At 43.7% G+C, this 24766-nt stretch overlaps 1 protein-coding gene across 1 annotated transcript in view; it reads right to left on the bottom strand.

Moving 5' to 3' along the window:
* The window catches only part of cog5 (component of oligomeric golgi complex 5), a 320599-nt gene that overhangs the window by 254090 nt on the left and 41743 nt on the right, over positions 1–24766 (bottom strand). Inside the window, 1 exon segment of the mRNA XM_084330304.1 lies at positions 23265–23385. Within this exon segment, the coding sequence (XP_084186430.1) occupies positions 23265–23385 (121 nt within the window).

The following is a 24766-nucleotide window of genomic DNA, read 5'->3' as shown; positions in this document are numbered from 1 at the left end:
CTAAAGGGCTATTTTCGCGTCTTTTCCTGGGATTACTCAGAATCACCCAAACTATACTCATATTCACCACGGTATAAAACGGAAATGTACGGATGAAAAAACAATCTGTTTTTTGCATGTTGACCAGAAAAAACTCACTGACAATCGACAACGTTATTAGATCCATAGCTATAATATTTCATATAGTTTAACCTGTTCCACCTGACGGGACCGGTACCGAAATTACATCTGGTCATAAATCAATATTTCTTTGACTGTTGTATAAAAATTGCGATTTTAATTTCAAACGTATTCAAGTATTAACATCACTAACATGTCACAACAGCATGTAGAATGTGTATTATCATCAATACGTTAGTTTAGCAATAGGTTAAAAGTGTCATTAGATAGATTAAACTTTTCGATTTGGACAAGTCTAGTCATGAGGGAGACCATTTTGGATATTTTTGAACCATGGGAATTGTAGACTTTTTGCGGCCATTTTGTAATAGACATCACTAGCTGTCGATCAGCGTTGGAATTTTTCAGAACTACACTTCCTGGAAGATTCTATAGGGCTTCAAGGTTCAGAGTTCTGTTATTATTCGGGATAATAAGCCACAAAAGGTAACGTTTTTGACAAATTTGAAAACGCAGTTAGTTTCTCTTCCCTATTGTTAGCATTCAGCAACAATTAGATTTGAAAGTAGTTTCAAAATGGTGCCACCCTGATAAAAATAAAAAAGCCACTGTACATTACAGTAGATTTCATTATCTGTTCTCATGCATGCCTGGTGATACTAAATCCAAATTGAACTCGGGCATTTGAAAGATAATATATGTATATATATATATATATAAAAGTGCGAATTAATAATAATAACTTTATTTGTATAGCACTTTTCATACAGAGGTTGCAGTTCAAAGTGCTTCACAACAGTAAAAAATACAGGCATAAGCGAGCATAAAAAGATAGACGGGTAGAATCACAGTGTTTCACATTAGGATCTAGCATCCCAATAGGCTCTCCGCTTACAGTTTTCAGTAACACAAATAGTAAAAATAGTTTAAAATGATTCAGTTTAAAAATAGTCAAAAAATTATAAAATAGAACGGACATAAAAAATACAGGCATGAGCGAGCATAGCAATATATGGCAAATCACAGTGTTTCACATTAGGATCTAGCATCTTAATAGGCTCTCTATTCAGTAATACTCCTGTAGTTCATGAACAAATAATCACAGTGTTTCACATTTGGATCTAGCAAATAATAAGAATAAAATGATTCAGTTTAAAAATAGTCATAAATAATCCTGTATGCATCGTTGTTTAGTGTGTATGTGTGTTTATTGTGTTGTGTGTGTGTGTGTGTGGTTGTACTTCAGCTACTACTACTCTACAACTACCACTCCAGGATACAGTTAACCTAGATCTACTCTACTCTACAACTACCACTCCAGGACACAGTTAACCTAGATCTACTACTACTACAGCTACTACTACTCTACAACTACCAGGACACAGTTAACCTAGATCTACAACTACAACGCTACAACTACTACTACTCTACTCCAGGACACAGTTAACCTAGATCTACTCTACAACTACCACTCCAGGACACAGTTAACCTAGATCTACTACTACTCTACCCCAGGACACAGTTAACCTAGATCTACCAGGACACAGTTAACCTAGATCTACAACTACAACGCTACAACGCTACAACTACTACTACTCTACTCCAGGACACAGTTAACCTAGATCTACTCTACAACTACCACTCCAGGACACAGTTAACCTAGATCTACTACTACTCTACCAGGACACAGTTAACCTAGATCTACAACTACAACGCTACTACAACTCGGTGTGTGTGTGTCTGTGTGTGACTGTGTGTGTGTGTGTGTGTGTGTGTGTGTGTGTATGTCGGTGTGTGTGTCTGTGTGTGTGTGTGTGTGTGTATGTGTGTATGTCGGTGTGTGTGTGTGTTTGTGTGTGATTGTGTGTGTGTGTGTGTGTGACTGTGTGTGTGTGACTGTGTGTGTGTGCGTCACAACCCGCAGTGTTTCACATTTGGATCTAGCAATAAATAAGAATAGTTTAAAATGATTCAGTTTAAAAATAGTCATCAGTAAGAAGTAAAAAGTGCAATAACCGACACATGAATTTGATAGGCAGTGTAAAAGAGTAGGCAGGGTAAGAATAAATACAAGTTGTGTCAGGATATCCCTGATGTTTCCTCTTGCCACTAGGTGGTAGCAGATAACTATCAGTGAAATGCCTGAGCAAAGAGATAGGTTTTAAGCTGTCTTTTAAAGATGTCTAGCGAGTTGGCTTCCCTGATGTTTTGGGGTAGTTTGTTCCATAGTTTTGGGGCATAGTTGATAAAGGCTGCATTACCGATCCTCTTTTGACTGCTTCTGGGAGCCTCTAGTAGTCCAGCAGCTGATGATCGCAGTGTTCTTGCTGGTGTGTAATTTATTAGAGTGTTGGCGATGTAGCTAGGTCCCTGTCCATTTAGAGCTTTGTATGTAAGGAGAAGGACCTTAAAGTCAATTCTAAATGTTACGGGAAGCCAGTGTAAAGCGGCTAGGACTGGACTAATGTGCTCTCTCCTTTTGGTTCTAGTTAGCAGTCGGGCTGCAGAGTTTTGGATTAGCTGAAGCCTCTCTGTGGTTTTCTTAGGGAGACCTGTGAAAAGTGCATTACAGTAGTCTAACCGGCTAGATATGAATGCATGAATTAGCTTCTCAGCATCGTTCTGATTAATAAATGGTCGTACTTTTGCTATATTTCTGAGATGGAAGAACGATGTTTTCGTCACTTTGCTAATATGAGAATTGAAGTTCAGTTCTGAATCTATGATAACCCCAAGACTAGTGACCTCAGATTTGATCCAAGGGGTTAGTCCCCCCAGGTTCTTTATTAATGTTTCTTTTTTTGGCTATAATAAGGTAATTTATAAGCCTCCTATTCTATAATAATATTTCAAATTACATGGTCCGGATGGGAGAATTCAGTACTGTATCTACAGAACCTTCTGTTTAATCATCTTCCCTTTATTAATTTCCTTAGATTTTGTGTACACGTGATCTCAAGACGGTACTGAACGAGATCAGTGGCAGTTTTTTTTTATAATATTTTTTAGCATTTTTACAGCTTTATTTTGGCCACGCAGGACCGACAGAGAGGGCGAACGGGAGGAGAGGTGGGGAGGACATGCGACAAATAACGACGGGAGCTGGGATCGAACCCGGGTCGGCCGCGTAGGTGCGCGAGGCACTATGGTATGCGCCACGAGGGCGCCCCAGTGGCAGTTTTTTTAATGTTTGGTCATTATGGTGTTATGCACTGTCAAAGATGCAAAGAAAAATCATAATTCATCTTCTCCTTTGTTTCATCACAATTTAAGCAAGCCTAGTAATAGACACAATATTTCTGACACTGTGAATACATTCCCTGAGGTCCATAGATGTCCCTAGATACCAAGAATATGCAAATGGTCTTGTAGAAGTGGAGCAATATTCCATTTACCTAGGTATATATTTTAGGCGGATTTTCACCACGGGTGGAAGAGGTTAAGCACTCGCAAACACGGCATTCTCTCCATTGAACAAAGCGATGGCAGACAACGGCCCAATGACTGTAGCGCCCACTGGCGTCCAATGTGTTAACATACATAAGGACCAATAAAAGAAACTTTAAGAAAACGTGAACTTGTTTTGTATGGGACTCTAAAAGCCTGTAAAATACCCTGATATATATCAATTTTTTTTGGCATTTACTGCCGGCTCACTTCTCCCTGGTGTTGTACTTTTTGCCCCAGAGTGTCTTTGTATTAGTCAAAACACTGCTGTTTTGGACTGGAAGGTCACCAGCTGTTTGAATCCCCAGCAGGTGGGAGAAGTATAGTGAGGCACTCAGCTCCCTGAGGCTCCAGCAGAGCGGAATAGCCTCTACGTTTTGTCCCTACTCCCCTCCGCGAGTCGCGTACGACCGGTGTGGACAAACAGCGGCTGTTAACGCGGGCACCGAAGTGAAGCGGGTGCCATTCAGCGTGCGCTCTGTGAGTCCACTCTGGTTCCAGTCTGTTTCAAGGGTAAACATGAGTCAACGTGCAATGCATGTGAACCGCCACTATGGGAAGGCTAACTGTGAGTGAGTGAAGAAAGAAAACAAGAAAGAAGAAGAAAGGAAGCTGAAAGCATCACATCACTTTTCTAAATGCAAAGAACTTCTATTAGTAGAGCCCGACTGATACTGGATTTTTGGGGCCTATGCTGATACCAATATTATGGAGTAAAATATTACATATCAATATAGATATATATGTATATTTATTAGGGCCGTCAGTTTATCACGTTAATTAGATTAATTAATTACATAGCAAATTATCGCGTTATGAAAATTAACACAAAATTAATTAAAAAAAAAATATTTTAATTTACATTTTTTTTTATCTCATTCATTCCATAAGAACGTAGAATACACATTTACAGACTTTTTTTTTTAATATGGTCCATTTGCATGTTCTTGGTATCTGATTCTAGGGACATCTAGGATCTCAGGGAATGTATTCCCAGTGTCAGAAATACTGTATCTGTTATTAGGCTTGAGTAAATTGTAATGAACCAAATGAGAATATATATATATTTTTTTTATCTTTGACTGTGAATAACACCATGCTCAAATTGACCAGACCTGAAAAATCTAAGCAAATTAATAGATGGAAGATGATTAAACAGAAGGTTTTGTAGATACAGTACTGAATTCTGCCATCTGGACACATGTAATTTGAAATATGATTATAGAATATAGAATATCAGGCATAAAATGGTTATGCGATTAAAATGCGATGAATTAGATTAATTAATTACAAATCCTGTAATAGATGCATTTTTTTAATCGCCTGACAGCACTAATATGTATTCATGTTACATAGTCCCACACCTAACTTCTTCCACCCTCAGCCATCTGTAAGAAACATTTTTAAATGAGAAATAAAAAGTTAAAGTGTGAGACATTAACGCTAGGTTATGACTATAACCAAGTTCTGTTAGTTAGAGGTGACGCTTGGCATCACACTGCACTATCTCGCGTACGTGCACGCGTACTGAATAAATTCCACAAATGTACCTCTAATACCAGTATTAGTCTGACCACACCCCTCATCAGCTTACCTTCATAAGCAGGTGTGTGGTCACCTGCTCTCCTCCTTCCCAAGCTTTCACCACAAGGTGAGGTCAAGGGCTGCAGCGGCCGTCTGATGCCAAGCGTCACCTCTAACTAACAGAACTTGGTTATAGTCATAACCTAGCGTTCTGTGCCGTTAGAGGCTCTGCTTGGCATCACACTGCACAATGGGAGGCCAAGCGGAGCCGCTGGCTGACAAATACACCCCGCTGACAGCCCCCCAAAACCATCAGAACAGGGAGGGCCGAGCCCCCCCGACCCCCCCTAATGGAGGGTATCCCCCCTATTAGGGGCTTCACGGGAAGGCGACGGACCCGACCGTGCGAAGAGGCACTCAAGCAACTCAACGCACAGGGTGAGCAGACCGTGGCTTGACCCCACGACTACACACACGCACAACCCGCATGCCACCCGGGAACGAACGGAGGAACAACCTCGTTACCGCCCCCAGAATCACGGGGTCAAGGGCAAACCCAACCCCGTGGCAAGGCCGTAGCAGCGGAGCGCGAAGGAAGACCCAGACCCACCAAAAGGACTGGACTCCCTGGAATGGGGGCCCGGAGAAGTCCATGATGCCAGCATCAAGACCCCACCAGGTGGGCACGTAGTGCCCCGCCCCCCACATCGCCAGCGTATTCGGACAAAGGCCCCCCAGTTACTGCACCTGGTAATCCCAGGCGGTATCCCAACCAAGTACTAACCAGGCCAGAACCTGCTTAGCTACCGAGATCGGACGAGATCGGGCGTGTTCAGGTCGGTATGGCCGTAAGCCGAGCGGGCCCCGTCCCCCCAATAGTACACCGCCTGGCACACTGACCCTGCAGAACAGGCAGTCAGCATGGCCGTAAGCACACAAAAAAGGTTAACCAACGGAAGCAGGCAGCGCACCGGGGAAAAACCAGGCAACAGGCTGTTAACCCTAGCCTGGAGACTGCGGACGAGACAGGCGCCAGAGGGGACAGCTGAACACAGCTGCCCCGGCGGAAGGGGCGTATGCTGGCGTTGTTGCATGACCAAGCCTCCATTTAAAAACCCCCACCCAGAGGGGTCGAGGCAGAGAAGGCTGACACGATTGGCAGACGTCATGAACGTGCAGGGGCACCCTCAACCGGTGAACCCGGGAGTTGACACTGCTCCAACACACCAGGGAATCAACCACCTCGGTGTTACCCAATGCGGTGGTTGTTCCTATAACCCCTCAAGAAAAAACTCCAAAACACACCTGCGGGTATACACCGGCTATACCGCAGTACAAGTGTTTCAGTTTTCAAAAAAGGGTTAACCCAGGCCTACGGGTCGCAAACATCACTTCGGACCGGGCCTGGCGGTACGGGAAGCACAGGGTCACCAGAGGAGGTCAAAAAACCACCCCCACAGGCCCCTCTTCGCCATGCGTGAGAGAGGAGCGAAAAATAATAGAGAACCAGCCCCTAAGCACACCGTACTTGGTATTCCCAGGCGGTCTCCCAACCAAGTACTAACCAGGACCAACCTGTGTAGCGGCCGAGATCCGACGAGATCGAGCGTGTACAGAATGGCATGGCTGTAAGCCATTACGACAGTGCTGAGTAAAAACATACCCAACCAGGGTCTCCATAGCGCTTAACCCTGTGACACCCAGACCGACCTGGCATTTTTCCCCCTGAAAAAAGCCCAAGTCCCTCAGGGTACCAGAACAGCAGATCTGCATCCCCGGCGGACAACGGATTCAACTGACCTGGACCAGCGTGACCAGAACCAGTCCCGTGCCCTAACCACGCCGACATGCCTACTCCAGGAGAAGGGCAGATATGCGTGTCGATCTTAACATGAAAAGAAGGCGCCACCCAGACGTTCGGGCGAACCGCGCCTGGTGGCCCACCCCAAGGGCGTGAGACCCCTCCACATATGTTCAGATCCATTCCGTCATCATCCCCCAGACATGAACGAGAATCCGTCGACAACCCACCCAGGTCATGGGATGTGGTCGTCGGAAGAGGAAAAACCCCCATCTCAGTTGCTTTATAAAAACGCTGTTTCAACCACAAGCAACCAAGGCGTGCCAGTCAATCGCCTGTTTACAGCGAGCTAGCACTATACGTGCGTCGGGACACACCCCCATCAATGAACAGGCTATTTAGACCTGTCATTGAATCCCCAAGGCGCCCAGGGGAACGACAAGAGGGGTGTGACACTCCCTAACTCCAACACTTCTGGAATAGAAAAGAAGGAAGCATCAACAGTATGTATCCCAGTCTACACAGCCGGGGTAAAAAATTTTCACATTTTTACATCCCACCACCCTCCCATAGGAAGGAGACGGGGATCCCCAGAGAGACTTCCCACGCGAGCTGTACAGATTGAAAAGAATATATTGCACCTTGAGCCATGTAAAAAACTGGTTTTAGGGCTCTCCGGGGAAGAGGCACTGAACCCATACACACTCAATAAACGAATTGAATCGAATACACACACAATAGAAAAGGACCCTTCTAGAGGGTCCACTCACTTTGACAATCTGAGGAGGAAGGCTCTGTACTCTGATGGAGGCTTCCTCACATGGAAGAAGGAGTCCGAACTCACAGAAGGCCTGAATAGGCGCTTGGTGAGGAGGAGCCCTGACCACCCCCCCTGAAAACAGATCCATCACATGGACCTGAACAGCACACGGAAGTCCTACCAACAGAGACGCGCACGGTGACGTACTCTATGGCGGGGGAATTCCTGCGGTGCACACGCCCAATATACCAGGCCGTGGGACCAGGAACTCCCCCCCCCCCCCCCCCCCCCCGTAACGTGCCGAACCGCCACGTGACGGGAACCTTGAAGGACATGAATGAATGAATGAATGAAAACTTTATTTAACAGATTGCAGAATGGGTACAATACAGTACGGCTCAATACATACAATTGTTGAGGGGATGCAGACCTGAGAAAGACGTTTGTCTTGTTTCCATCAGGGTCCCCCATTTTCAATTCATATAGACATTTATGACATACACAACATACATGACATTTATGGCATAGGGACATATAGGTATTTAGTACTGATACATTTGTGACATAGGCGGTATTCAAATATACAGTACTGTTACCCCTAGATCCTGACAGAGTATATACATATGATGGGGAGGGGACTGTACATTAGGAGGGGGTGGGTGGGTGGGAGGGAAATATACATACGGCGGGGAGGGAATATATACATGCGGTGGGGAGGAGACTGTCTATTAGGAGGTGGTGGGGGTTTTGGGCATTTACGGTGGCCAGTTTCGAATTGCAGCCTCCCGTAGGTGCTCTTTAAGGGCGGTTTTGAATGTGGGCAGGGATTCACATTCCTTTACAGCTTTGGGTAGGGCGTTCCACATTGTTGTGGCATAATTGCGGAACGTGTTTAGTCCCTTGTTTGAGCCGAATCTGGGTTTAACATGATTTGTTGAGCTTCCTCTGGTGTAGTGGTTGTGGTATTCACTGACCTTTGGGAAGTATTTTGACATGTACATGGGCACCCCGGTCGTATAGTGTATCTTGTAGACCAGGCCCATTGCAAGTTGCTGTACTCTGTCGTCTACTCTAAGCCATCCTAGGTTGGCAAAGTGGGCAGGGGTGAGGTGGGTTCTGGGGTTCAGGTCAAGTAGTAGTCTGACCAGTTTGTTTTGTGATGTTTGTAATTTTGTTTTAAGCGCCTTTGAGGTGCTTTGGTACCATGAGGTGCACGCATAGTCATAGTACCCTTGAATGAGTGCTCCTGCCAGAGTCTTCAGGGTATTCTTGTTTACCAGAGAGGAGATCCGGTACAAGAATCTAGTTCGTTGGTTGACTTTTTTTATTACATTGGATGCCATTTTGTCACAGGAAAGATTTGCCTCTAGGATGGAACCCAGGTAGGTAATTTCGTCTTTCCTTGTGACAATATTGTCACCCACTGTAACTGAGAAACCGTCGGTCTTGCTGAGTTTGTTATTTGAACCGAAGAGAATGGACTCTGTTTTGCCCATGTGTAATGATAGTTTGTTATCAGCGAGCCATATGCAGATTTTGCCTAGTTCCGTGCTGAGGGTTTTTTCAACCTGCAATTTGTTCTTGTCAGAGACCAGCAGGGCTGAGTCGTCCGCAAACAGGAACAAGTTGCAGTCACAGGCTGACGACATGTCATTTGCATAAATTAGGAAGAGTAGCGGTCCTAGTATGCTTCCTTGTGGAACACCACAGCTCACTGTGAGGGGGGGGAATAGAGTACCGTTTACCTCTACCATCTGTTCTCTCCCCTCCAGGTAGGATTGCATCCAGCTCACTGATAGGCTATCAAAACCAATTGCTTTTAGCTTGTCCATTAGAATGGAGTGATTGACAGTGTCGAAGGCCTTTTGTAGGTCCAGCATGACCATGCCGCAGTATTGTACTGTCGGTGTACCCCTGACCGACAGAAACAATGGGGAGAGGAAAGGTTACCAGTTCACCCCTTTACGACCCCACACCCATGATACGATGTAATGACAAAAAGAGAATATGACACAGTCATAGTCAACTCTATGAAGCGTTTTACAGCTCCACACAGCGCATGAGCTAACCTGCTATCTGATTTTTACTAAGGAAAAACACAGAATAGAGAGGGCTCTAAGAGCCCCGGTCCAACATACACATGTGCTTCTGTGGCCAGTCCAACCCAGTTGTAGGTCACATGACACACACAACCCATCATCACCTACAAAAAAATGGCAAAAACACTCAACAGAGGAACGCCGTTTTTTTCACAATGAGAGAATACATCATTCTCGATTAGTATCGGCCACAGGCCTTGCTAAGCACACATGACAGCAACCAAACCATTTTCTTTTTTTAGGAAAATAAGTCTCTCCAGCAGATTTAGCACAACCTCAGCAATCAAGCTAAGAGTTACATCGCATCCCTACCACACAAAAGACACAAATAGTGCACAAACATGTCTGATAGGAGGATGAAAAAGTCCCCAGGGAACCGGGGGGGAAAACACAATCCTCCTATTTTACCCTCAATACGGCCAGTTAAAACAGGAAAACCTGTTAATATGTGAACACACTGTTCATTGTCATCACAGTCTGAGAAAGAACATTCTTTTACTCACTTGTCACCAAGCATAGCTTCATAGGTTAGTTACCTTAGTTGTGAGTACACGGTACATATAAACACCATGATGTTTCTCACACAACAACCAGATCATTACATCCCGATTTGCACGGAGAAGCTAACTGCCAGTGACAAAAACAGCTCACACATAACCCGCAACGTATCCTAAATGCATTGTAGCAACACACGTTTTGGGAAAAACACCGTTATTCACAATACATTTAGCAAAGTAAAACCAGAAGACGTGTTATGAGGTCTGGTCAACCCCGTTCCTACCCGGAACGCAGATCAGCGAAGTGCAGTCACAGACACCGTAGGAACACAGCCGCTCCTGTGTTGTCCGAACTGGGCAGCGTCACCGCCCCAACCCGCACTACAGTCCCCTGTTGATGCAACCTTGCCGTCCTGGCTCAGGGCAGGGTCGACGAAACATCCCCTGTCAAGGATGACGTCGTGGTCAAGAGTGTAAAACATGTTAAAATCAAAGCACGTTCAACAGAATAGCATCAAGCTAACGGCCGCTCCAACCGTTCGGGTGCTACTGCTTCTGCTCGCGAGACGCCGAGCTAACGACGCACGCGATCAGAAGCGAGCTCACGGCGGCGCGCGAGAAGCTAAGCTACCCCGCGCCAGGCCATGGCCTATAGCAGCAAGCTAACGTTACCTAGCGACCACGACATGCTAGCCCCGCAGCTAACAGCTGACTGGCTAATAGTAGGCCCAACCTAAGCAGGCCATGCAGCGATCCAGCAGGCTAACGCAGCAGTTAACAGCTGACTGGCTAACCGCAAGCTATGAACATGTAAACAATGACATAACACTCACCCAGACAGGCCGCCGTTCTGAACCTCTCCTCACTTTTTAAGAGAAAAGAGAAAACAAGATGTCAACACCGCTTCACAACGGTGATTTTACCACACCCGACGGAATCAGCACAATACCAACTGGCCTGTGTAGCTGACTTTGAACATGAATCTGCCGCTACCGCACATTCATGCACATATCCCCTCGTGAAGGAATACTCTCATTTGGATATGAAAGATGGGGCCTTAACACGGTGACAGAGAGAATCCACTCGTCCAAAACACACAGGGATCACCAGTGTCAATGGTCGCGGCCCACTAGTTAAAACTATAATGGTCTTCAGACCAAGGTCTCCTGTCGCCTAGGTGGCTGAACAAAGGACCCTAGCCTGGGGCCGGTTTCCATAAACATTGTCAAGTAGCCCCCATAGCACTAACAGACAAGTGGAGCCTGCCAGCAAACACTACTCACCCAACCTGGAACGCACCGCTTCTCACAACAGCGGCATGTCCGACAGTTCAGCTGTGGCCTGACAGGTTTCACCCCAACAAACACAGCAAGGAACTGCAGTTGAGAAGCATGCAGCGGCGTGCTCCCAATACGAAAAACCGGTGGAGGGTTTTTAGAATGATCATCATCTTCTAGACACTCCAGTACGAAGACAATATCGCCGTATTTTCTCGAAAAATAGTGAGAGAGAAAATAAAGATATGATGTCAACGTATCCTTGTTTCCCAAAGCTGTTCCTAATCCAATTTCTTCCATCATGGTGTCAAGTGTGGGGATCTACCGAGGCACTTATTCCTTGTGGTGAAAGCGAGAAGGAGGAGAGCAGGTGACCACACACCTGCTTATGAAGGTAAGCTGATGAGGGGTGTGGTCAGACTAATACTGGTATTAGAGGTACATTTGTGGAATTTATTCAGTACGCGTGCACGTACGCGAGATAGTGCAGTGTGATGCCAAGCAGAGCCTCTAACGGCACAGAACTGAATTATATTTGAGTTATTATATTTTATATTCTATTCTAAATAGATTAATCTTCAGGAATAATCACTGGCCAAACGTCTACTAACTTTAAAACAACTCGACTCATGCAGACAGTGCTGCCGAGTCTGCTAATAGAGTATTGTAAACAATGACTGAGTATTATAATAATAATAATAATTATAATAATAATAATAATAATAATAATAATACACTTTATTTGTATAGCACCTTTCATACAAAAGGTAAAGTGCAGTTTTTCACATTAGAATCCAACATCCCAATATGTGATGACAACTCTGATGACAACATTTCAAAATTACCCCAAGCATTTTTCTCTGCATTATGTTCTGTTAAAAAGGTTTTAATATTGGCACCTATTGGTTGATACCAATATGTCTGTGATAGACATTCATCAGTCTGGCTCTAATCTATATATTATTACCCCTAAAAAGGTCCCAGCTCAATATGTCTGACGATGTCGCTTAACTCACTCACACATTTCTTTCACTCCCTCGCTCACTGGCGGTTAGCCGCACTGCCCCTGGTGGCGGCTCACAGGCATTGCGGTTTGCGTAAGACGAGTTAGCTTTGCATCTACACTGTGTGTCCTTGTTTTTGTAAAAAAAAAGAAGATATAATAATAATAAAAAGTATTGTAAGAAACAACAAACTGTACTGGAGGTACGAAATGATGAAAAGTAGAAAGAAGGAGCCTCATGTTAATGTTAATTAATGTTAATTAGATGGTGTTACGTCACATCATCACATCACAAGTTTTATTCCTACTATTGTGTACTAGGAATGAACAAATTAGAAAGACTTTTCCTACACCGAATGTCTCCCCTTTTACACAATCCATGTCTAAGTTATCTCGAGACATCATCATCATCGTAATCAATCTTCATCTAGACGTCTCTTTTCACCTGGATTCACCTCATCTGTCTATTTCACAGAAAAAGCAGATTCTTCTAAAAGCCAAGTGCTTTTCCCAGACACCTGATTAAATGACATGGAGCGTGTTCATCGACTCGTTAATAGCGCGTCGCCACGGCGACGTGGTTTGATTGACATCTCATCCTAAATTGCCCGACGACGCACAGTGGGGAAAACTAATTAATTTGAAGCGGCTACGGAGATGAGACGACAGACGCCGGAGACAATGTCAAAGGCTCCGTTAGCACTTTATTGGTTTAATATTGGATCAATAAGACAGACAAGAGACACAGAAATACCGGCTAAAGGAAGACAAACTGAAAAACACACATACAGAGACACACAGACATAAACACACACTTGATACTAGAGAGGGTTTTGCCTCTGCAGTGTCATCGCCCCCCCCCCCCCCCCCCACCCCCCACCTAGTTGCTGTAGGCCTATATTCAGTGTCCGAGAGAAATTGAGCAGTCATTACTATTTCATCTGAAATACTGTTATTTTATTCTAGGGAGAAAGCCACTAAGATTACCAGGAAATCGCTCCCTTGTTCGCTCCCCCCCCCCTTCTCTCTCTCTCCTCTTTAATCTATCCTCTATCTCATCTAGAATCTCTTCCACGGTCTCTCCCCCGTCTCTTCTCACGCTGCCCAGTCTCTCCCCGCGCCCCATCAACCCACTGTTTATTCTGTGTTTATTTATCTTCGGCACGACGGTCCACCGCGATTTCAGACAGGCCCACCGGAAATAGATACGGACCAAACAGACATATTAACAGGGCCTCTTGCATTGCGCAGGTACATACAGTACATACATACACACACTTCTCATCTACTTGTTTCTCTGTGTCCCTGATGCACTTCAGCCTATAGGGAGGTGTAGTGGTCACGTCATTGCTGTTTCCGGCCGGTCCACCTCGCAAAATTGCAACGTATTTCCCCATTGCCCATTTCTAAATCATCTTGTTTAAAACAAATAAAGCATGAACATTTGCATGGTGTACCTTTCTGTGCGTATTCATCCACAATCTATAGCTCAACATGAAAATATTCGCAATTAATCGTAAAAAAAGATTATTTCAACCAAAGATGCTTAAACAATAATGGGTAACACTTTATAATAACACTCAGTTATAAGACCTTTATAAAGGTATTTATAGATAATGACCTAATCATGAACAAATCATTTATATACATTCGTAAATTATTATTAAATCATTTATAACTTTATTTGTATAACATTTACAAATTATTTCTACATTATTTATAACTCATTATCAACATTGTTTGTACTTGATTTGTTCATCATTAAATAATGTTGTTTAATGTGTACATTTGTAGATGCTTTGACAAATGGATATGAAAAAACTACTATACTGTACCAGTGTACCTCCATTTATTTGTTCATGTTCAACAAATGATTTGTTAAGACATTCATGAAACATCTATAAATCATTTGCAGATGCTATTGTGTGCCCTAATTTGAAGTGAAGCCTATTCATCATTAACAAATGTCTAATAGTTAATTATTTGTTAACTTTTTCATCACCTGTTACAAATGTTGTAGACAGCTTTCGGATACACCCTTCTTTGTGACATCAAACAGTGACAGAATTAGGACTATAGATAAATGCAATTTGATTAACATAAAATACATGTGCGTAACATTATAGTGTAACGTGGGGGGCACTAGGACCCAGGAGTACCCTGGCCAGGTATTGACAGAGTATGTAGAGTAAGTATCACACGAGTGAGACTTGACTTCGACGTGTGTTGCCGTCTGTTGAATGGAAGCACGATACATTAGCAGAGCCAAGTTATTCGTGCTGCCCCACGCTTTTAAGGTATGAGCAGGCTAAACACCTTTTTTGTTGGTAAATCTATTCCATCATTTCCAACCTACAACTCTTATATGTTGTGTAGACGTACTTGATGTGGTGGGCGCTAACGTTACATTTGAATTATGTGTTTGTTCCTAATGTGTGCTCAGTATATTGCGGTATGTAATGATGACACAAGGGTAATAATTATTTGTATTTTCAGGCTGTATAGGCGCCGATACAGCCTGAAAATACAAATAATTATTACTACATTGCAAATTCTCTAGTGAACTATGTGCCTCCTAGATAGAACATTGCGATCATCTACTACTGGTCTATTGAAGGTTCCAAGCCACAGTCTAAGGAAAATCGGGGATGCAACCTTTGCAAACTATGCACCAAAGTTATGGAACACACTACCTATGGACATTAGGGAAGCTATATCTCTTAATATTTTCAAAAATAAGCTAAAAACGTACCTCTTCACCATAGCCTTCTAATACACTCCACTGTAGCACTATTTTACTCTGTCCATTCTATTGCATAATTTTACTATCTATTCTATTCTACTATTCTATTATTGCACTGTATTATTTTACTCTGTCTATTGCTTTTTATTACAGGTTCAAAACTGTCAGGTTTTTATTGCACTGGGCTACAGTTTACTGTCTATTGTTTATTACAGGTTCAAAACTGTCGGTATTGAACTGTGTGTGTATCGAGCAGAAGAGACTGTCATGAGCAGGAGACTACTGTCTGATACGGCTTGCCTTAAAATGTGCATTGTGGTGTCAGGCAGAAGAGAAGACTGTCATGTTTTGAACTATGGATACCGAACAAAGGTTTGGGACGGCTTTGAACTGTTGAAACAGTAATTCAGAACAGTTTTACCATTGTACGACTTTGAACTGTTGAACAGTAATCCAGAACTATTTTATTGCACTGTAAAATATATATATTTTTTTATCTATTCATTTCTACAATTTTATTGCACTGCACTATTGCACTATTTTACTCTGTCTATTTTATCTTGCTCCTTTTATTATTGTCTATTTAGAACTGAATCAAACCATAAACTAGGTGGCCTGTTGGGATGTTAGATCCTAATGTGAAAAATTAGCGCCCACCACATCAAGTATGTCTACACAACATATAATGTTACGCACATGTATTTTATATGTTAATAAAATTGCATTTATCTATAGTCCTAATTCTGTCACTGTTTGATGTCACAAAGAATGGTGTATCCGAAAGCTGTCTACAACATTTGTAACAGGCGATGAAAAAGTAAACAAATAATTAACTGTATTAGACATTTGTTAATGATGAATAGGCTTCACTTCAGATTAGGGCACACAATAGCATCTGCAAATGATTTATAGTGTAGATGTTTTATGAATGTCTTAACAAATAATTTGTTAAACATGAAAAGACAAGTCTGGTAATTGCTTTGTGTGTATTCATAAAAGTCCACAAATAAACAAACTATTAGACATTTGTTAATGATGAATAGGCTTCACTTTAGATTAGGGCACACAATAGCATCTGTAAATGATTTATAGATGTTTTATGAATGTCTTAACAAATTATTTGTTGACCATGAAGTGAACAAATAAATGGAGGTACAGAATAGTCGTTTTTTCATATCCTTTAGTCAAAGCATCTACAAATGTACACATTAAACAACATTATTTAATGATGAACAAATCAAGTACAAACAATGTTGATAATGAGTTATAAATAATGTAGAACTAATTTGTAAATGTTATACAAATATAGTTATAAATGATTTCATAATAATTTACGAATGTATATAAATGATTTGTTCATGATTAGTTCATTATCTACAAATACCTTATAAAGGTCTTATAAAGTGTTACCCAATAATGTTAGTGATAGAAAGGAACTCATTTTGTGCAAAAATGGAAAGCTTTCAAAATGTTCATGAGGCAGAATTGTTACAATAGCCGATAATCCATTTTCCCAATGATAAATCCCTATACAGGTGGACCTCGCAGGCGGTCCAAAGTGACGTCAGACTACACCTCCCTATAACCAGAGGGCCAGCGAGGAATCCTGATGTTCAACCTGCCACCACCGCAAATAACCAGCGGGGAACCCTGACGTTCCACCTGCCACCACCACCGCAAATAACCAGAGGGCCAGCGGAGAACCCTGATGTTCAACCTGCCACCACAGCAAATAACCAGACGGCCAGCGAGCGAACCCTGATGTTCAACCTGCCACCACCGCAAATAACCAGAGGGCCAGCGAGCGAACCCTGATGTTCAACCTGCCACCACCTCAAATAACCAGAGGGCCAGCGAGCGAACCCTGATGTTCAACCTGCCACCACGGCAAATAACCAGAGGGCCAGCGAGGAACCCTGGTGTTCTACCTGCCACCACTGCAAATAACCAGAGGGCCAGCGAGGAACCCTGGTGTTCTACCTGCCACCACTGAAAATAACCAGAGGGCCAGCGAGGAACCCTGGTGTTCTACCTGCCACCACTGCAAATAACCAGAGGGCCAGCGAGGAACCCTGGTGTTCTACCTGCCACCACTGCAAATAACCAGACGGCCAGCAGAGAACCCTGACGTTGTTGTTTACATGCATTATTCCAGATATTGGCTCGTGTCCCCGTTAACACATTCTGTGCCACGCAGTTTGCCCATCTTATACCACTCTCTGCCAGTGCTGTAAGCCTATGGAGTCGCTCACCTTCTTTGCAGGGCTATAACTTTTTAAATATTATAGCTATATCGACATTACTATGGCCCATTCAACATCGGGTATCTATCTTTTCCGGATGTGGGAACGTTGTATTTTTCCATTCATACATTGTCGTGTTAGTACCATCGTGAATATAAGTATGTTTTTAGACTGTAGAGCAGTAATTCCTAGAACGCGAGTTAGAGGCCCAGACGCATATTATACATAATCGATTGGTGTTTTGTTCCTATACACGCTATATTAAAAAATTCAAATGCATATGCTCGGTATACATTATGCTCCATCATGCGTGAAGGAAGGGGGGGGGGTCGTTTATGATTCCTTGATTGTCAGTAACGGCTTTCCTTAGTACGACATCATACGTTGATCGGATGGATTGCAATGAAATAAATGGACAATCGAGCTGGAATTAACATTAGATTGCTCTTACCTGTGGCCGATGAGTCTGGAGAAGAAAAATTCCAATTATTTGATTTCGATCTGCTAGATCCATTTTCCGTTTGTATGACGCATTAAACGCCGAAAGCATATTGATTCTTGCGTCTCGAAAGCGATCGAATGCACTCGAGTGTCAAGTCAAGTCAAGAGTTTTATTTGTCACGGCATACAAGTATACAATGAAATGCGGGTGGTCTTGCCCGCAACGATGTGCAATACAGTAGTACAACATATAATAGAATCCAATAGACAACATTGTGCAGTAAACAGGTAACATAGTGGGACATCACGGTATTTGTACATAGTTATTTACAGAGCATGAAGTGTTTGTCTTGATCAACATAACAAGATAGCTCTGCCGGAGGATTTTCCCTGATGCACAGAGCGCCACATCCGGTTTAGAGTGGAGTGCAACTCGCCCGAAATCCACCAGGCGGCGGTATTGAGGCGGTGAAATATCAGACAGGGTCAGGCTGGCTCCCGGAGCCTTCCTGGATGAATTATGAATGCCAATAGCGAATAAAGGAAATAACGATCATAAAAACGAGTAAACTCGTTATTGGCGTTATTAGATTGGCGGGCAATAACGAGTAAACTCGTTTTTGGCGCAGGATGTGTTAAGGTCCCTGGCACGGGATGCAGTGTTTACATATATATATATATTTGTTTACACTTCACGATTTTGCGTGCCATCCTTACGCAGGGGTATGCTAATCTTCTCTGTATCATTCCAATGTTAGCATATAAGCTGCCTTAGCAAGCTCCAGTGTTTACATTTCTTATCCTGAATAATATCAATACTGCATGCGGGTTGCCGGAATTACTGCCATGAAAACGGAGCTTACACAGAACGCAAAAACAGTTGGCTAAATAGACCTGTGTAAACCTGTGTAAATAGACAATGTAAACGTTAAAAATGGGTCCCTATTGTATTTCCTGTTGCAATGGTTGTTAATGCGGTTGCTGACAGGAAATAAAACAGGGGCCAAAGCTGTTCCACTAGCAACCAAATAGTACCATAATACTTCTGAAAAGGTCTATAGGATACGGTGGTAAAAACGCCATAGTATCCCATCTAATATCCCAGGTATCTTAATCTAGTTTTTCATAACTGAGATAACAGTTTACACTTGATATGGTGTTTACATTAGGGTTCACCCTGAATTAAATGAATGAATGAATGAATGAATGAATGAATGAATGAATGAATGAATGAATGAATGAATGAATGAAAACTTTATTTAACAGATTGCAGAATGGGTACAATACAGTACGGCTCAATACATACAATTGTTAAGGGGATGCAGACCAGAGAAAGACGTTTGTCTTGTTTACATCAGGGTCCCCCATTTTCAATTCATATTGACATTTATGACATACACACAACATACATGACATTTATGGCATAGGGACCCAACCCTTCTTAGTTAACTAGTGAATTAATCACACAATGGTCTTTGGGTCTCCAACACTTATTTCCTGAAGAGTAGAAAAGTACATCTCTGGTTAGAACTAGATTTAAAGAGGACTCTCTGCATGACTGCACACAAGTTTTTTTCTTTTAACCGATCTTTTAATTAAATCAACTAGTCTAATCGATCCATCAAAGAAGTTGGCGAAGAAACTTGTTCAGCCCCGGTTTACATCATACATGGCGCCAAAACCAAAAACGGAATACCCCAAAATATCCTCAGTATCACTGGGATGGATTTATGTGGATGTAAACTCATCGTCAACTGGCACCCCTCCCCCACCCCCACCGCCCGTTGGCTCCTGTCCTGCACAGTGTTAGACTTAGCACTTGACATTTATCTGACTTTGATTTCCTCATTCTCCTCTGATAATATCCCATCCGCTCCCTTCCTCCTCCTCCTCCTCCTCCTCCTCCTCCTCCTCCTCCTCCTCCTCCTCCTCCTCCTCCTCCTCCTCCTCCTCCTCCTCCTCCTCCTCCCAGCCCCTACAGCTAGCGCTGTCCATCTGACCTTACTAGGCTACACAGCATCATCTGTCCACTTCACCCTGTCTGTTGTCCCGGGCGCTGCTGTAGGGGTCGGCTGGGTTCAAGTCACTTAACGAGTCTACCCGTCCCTGAAGGGAGAACTGCACCTCTGGCCCGGAGTGAAATGGACAAACAAAAAGAAAATCACAATATCTGCTTAGGTATTCGTAGCTTAATCACCTGGCTTAGACAATCACACGTCATACTGGACTGCCGGCTAATGGGGAGTGAGATACAGTAATTATGACATTCTGAGGTAGTTTTGTGAGAAATCTGACTGCTTTACAAATTTGTGTATCACAATATAAAAATGTACACAATCACACTGATACACAGATATACAACACAATCATATTGATATATTTCCAAGCCCTGGGTTGTCCAGATACACAGATATACAACACAATCATATTGATATATTGCCATGCCCTGGGTTGTCCTAGCCAACCTTTTCTCTCTCTCTCTCTCTCCCCCCTCTCCCTCTCCCCCTCTCTCTCTCTCTCTCTCTCTCTCTCCCTCTCTCTCCCTCTCTCTCCCTCTCTCTCCCTCTCTCTCTCCCTCTCTCCCTGTCTCTCTCTCTCTCCCTCCCTCCCTCTCCCTCTCCCTCTCCCTCCCTCTCCCTCCCTCCCTCCCTGCTCTGGTCTATGTATGCTGTCCTGTCCAGTGGCTTCTGGCAGAAGAAAGGCTGGTAAATGACATCAGGCTGGTGTTGTGTGATCCTATCAGAGGGCGTAATCTAACAGGCCTCAGACACACCGCCTGCTGCTGCCACTGCCGCTGCTACGGATGTCTGGACCCAGAAGAAAGGAGCAGAGAGGGGAGAGAGAGAGAGAGAGAGAGAGAGAGAGAGAGAGAGAGAGAGAGAGAGAGAGAGAGAGAGAGAGAGAGAGAGAGAGAGAGAGAGAGAGAGAGAGAGGGAGAGGGAGAGGGAGGGGGAGAGGGAGGGGGAGAGGGAGAGAGAGAGAGAGAGAGAGAGAGAGAGAGAGAGAGAGAGAGAGAGAGAGAGAGACTGAGAGAGCAAGCGTAGGAGGCTAACAAAGAAAGGAGTTGCTCTTCTTCCCTCCGACGGATTTGTGACAGAGCAGGAGGAACAGGGAGGGCAGAGAGAGAGAGAGAAATAAATATATATATAGAGATAAATAGCTTAACCCCTAACAGCTCTAGATGAGCAGGTCGGCACCTTGCATGGTTGCCTCCGCCATCGGTGTGTGAATGTGTGAGTGAATGAGTGGAATGTGAGGAACAGTTTGTAAAGCGCTTTGGATAAAGGTGCTATATAAATGCAGCCATTTACCATTTAGATAGAGAGAAAGGAAGCCACGGAGATGGAGAGAGAGAAATATATATATATACACAGAGAGAGAGAGAGAGAGAGAGAGAGAGAGAGAGAGAGAGAGAGAGAGAGAGAGAGAGAGAGAGAGAGAGAGAGAAAGACAGAGAGAGGGAGGGAGAAATAGAGAGAAGAAATAAATACATATAGAGAGAAATAGAAAAAGTGAGAAATAGAGAGAGAGAGAGCGAGAGCGAGAGCAAGAGAGAGAGAGAGACATTAGGTCTAGTGACGGTAATGGACCATGTGCATGTTGTTGACAGCTTCCTTATTTGACGTCATTGCTTTACATCAAACGTGTCCTCTGTGTCCCAAAAGTTAATGCATTCCTAAGCTGTCACTCAGACTGTCAGAGAAGACTCTGTGGCAACAAACTGATCCGCTCCAGAGACACGACTGCATATAAAAAGATGATGACACACTCCAAGCTGTCCCAATGGGAGGAAAATGGAACAGTTCCTGTCTCCTAAGTGGGCGGGGCTTGTACACGGGCACTGTTGATAACGCCATGCAGTCTCAAACAAGCTTGTTTTGCGCTGGGGTCTATCTGAATCAACACCGTCGGCATGTAAGTAGGCTGGTAAAGATATGCCTCCTAAAGTGTCTAAACAGAAGTACAGGAAGTACAGGCTACAGGCTTTCCGGTTTCGACAAAACAATTATAGAAACGTGTGAAGTGCACAATATTTCCTCGTTTAAGCCACTGCAACGGCTTTGCCTGAAGAATTTACTACATGACCGGGACGTTCTAGCTTGTTTGCCGACAGGATTCGGGAAAGGTTTGGTCCGTTCGGAGGCAGCTTCCAGGGGAAGTACATACACCGGAGAGTGTGACCCCCCCCCCCCCCCCCCCCCCTGCTCTGCCGCTCTTTTATAACCATAGCAGGTAGAGCTGATCTTTATCATGGGTTAGAAATCAAGAGCTTGGTAACTCGTGGACATTTTAAATCCATGATTTTAAAATGCTCCGTCTCTGTTTTTACCCGTTTCTCAGACCCTCCTCCTCTCCTCACCGCAAATGGACATTGCATTTATATATATACAGTATATAATATAATATATATGAATATGAATAAAATAAATAATTTATAAATACAACATCAAATTGGTGCTGAACCATAACATTTCTTTGACAAACCAAACATTTAATTGACAAAGAACATCCTACCCTAACGACTTCCGACAATTGACAAATATGAAAACCTTAATAACGCCTTTGTTTATCGATTTTCTAATCTGGCCTAATATGTCCGATTCGCTCGCGGCTCATGGAGAAAATAAGACCAGACGCCAAAACCATCGCCGCAGATTGCGAGCCGTGGCGCGACTGGCCTGAACGGTCTAATCTGTTAACAAGGGGCGCCGAAAAAGGAAACCGGAAACTGCCGGTCCAGGGCGCTTTGGGGGACTTTCGGGGCACTTCCGCGTGAGGAAGTAAACCAGCCAATGACATGCCTCGTGTAGCTCACATGACGCAGTGTAGGAAGTGAGAACGGTTCAATTAATTTCCCTTTTGAAACGTATGACCGCTCCATTCATGTGTGCGTGGTATCCGACCGCTCCATTCATACAAGCCCCCCACACACACACAAACATTTCAAAACCGTTTCAAAACACAGTGCCCTGGGCACACAGGAGACGCAGCAGAGCATTCAACTATAAAATATAAAATCAGCAGCCAAATAGAGATAAGCCACTAAAGCTCGGTAGCAAACCGGCCACTCTGGAGGGCAGAGAAAATCACTCTTTCAGACAGCAAAATGCCCCCGAGAGGACAGTGTGTCTCCTAGCTGTGTGACAAATCGGGATGGGAGGATAACTTGAACATGAAATCGATCACCAACACAGAAGAGAAACCCACAAATGCCAGCGCATTCTTCCGTTTACCAGGCAGAGAAAAGCATGTCCAATGTTCCCCTCCCCTGAGCCCCGCCGCCCCACGGCCCCCGAGCAGCTCCTTACCCAGCTCGTTGAGGCTCTGGGCAGCCTTGGTGATCTCCCTGCTGCCTCCCTGGAGCTGCCCCTGAAGCCTCTTGCTCAGGTACAGGATCCGGATGATCCTCCGCAGCAGGTCGCAGGCCACCTGGGAGGAGAGAGACACGTTCAGGTCCATGTTCTTCTCACATATATTCGCTGCCAAAGCAAGAGCTTAGTAAACTCCAGCTCACTCAAAATAGAGCTGCCCGACTCACTCTTCACTGCTCTATACGGAATAGTGTGGAGGGAATGCATGCTAGACTGTCGTGGATGAGGGTGGACGAGAGACTGGCATGCAGTTTGATTAGGTTTTTAAAGAACATTTGTACCTTGGGTAAACCCACTCAATTGTATTCTATGCTTTTGTCACATGACCATAATACCAGACATCACATGCTTCACGTAGTCGCTTTACCCTACCTCTGCCTAGAACCAACGCTCTAAAGAAAACTGCAATGTACAGAGCCATAACATATTGGAATAGGATCCCATTATACGGACGGAAAACAAGGACAGTTTAAAAAAGAAACCATAAAGGAGCCATAATCCGGAAGGAAATCAATATATGTCATGCATGAGTGTAGCTGCAGCCATGTTATTCAAACTTCTTCTGTTTACTTTGTGCTTTTTTTTAAGGTATGGTGAAATGGATTCACCTATGACCTTTTGTTTTATTTTCTATTGATTATGTATGTGATACATGACTGATTTACAAAGAATGTTTCATATTTGTATGTGTATATCTGTGAGGACCCCAGGAAGAATAGTCAACACGTTGATGATGACTAATGGGGATCCTAATAAACATAAACATATCGCTGCCATTGAAAAACCCTTTATCTCAAGATTTTGGTGATTTTTCCATGGGTTTTACTTGAAAGTTGACATGGTTCTCGGTGTTGTGGCTAAAAAGGACCCCATAAATCCCTGACGTAGAACTTCATAAATACATGGCTGTCGATCTGAAAATGAGCTTGCTTTTTCTTAATTCCTGAAAGGTTGACTGTTAAGATACACAGGTAATATTCTACAGTCTTGGTACTTGTTGATTAGGGCCGTGGACCCCTTGGTTCCTGCTCTACCCACTGTTGAACTGTTTGCACTCATCGACTTCACTCTGGATAAAAATGGAAATGGGTAAAGCGTAAAACGTGTTGTGTAAAATCAGTGTAAAGTGGATGCCCCGTGCACAGCAACGTCTCTAGCCTTTATTCACCGGTGCTGATTATAGCAGGAGATGCAGGGTCGAATAGATGGGTGGAAGACAAGTCCATCGCAAAAACACAAAAAGGCCAAAGTGCTTCCTCTTTGTAATAAACAATTAACTCACAAGTACAAAGAGAAAGCACTAGCGAGTGCAGTGTACCACATGCAGCTTCGTTAGGTTCACTTTGTGTCACTTTCATGGTCTCGGTGGTCTTCCATTGCTTAAGCCTTTCCCTGCCAGTACATAGCCTCTCTAACAGCAAGCCCTACTGTATGTAGTA

Source organism: Notolepis coatsorum (genome assembly GCF_963971535.1).
Source record: "Notolepis coatsorum genome assembly, chromosome: 15".
Classification (NCBI taxonomy): Eukaryota; Metazoa; Chordata; class Actinopteri; order Aulopiformes; family Paralepididae; genus Notolepis; species Notolepis coatsorum.
The sequence above is the reverse complement of the archived record's forward strand: the minus strand, read 5'-3'. Positions and strand labels throughout refer to the sequence as shown.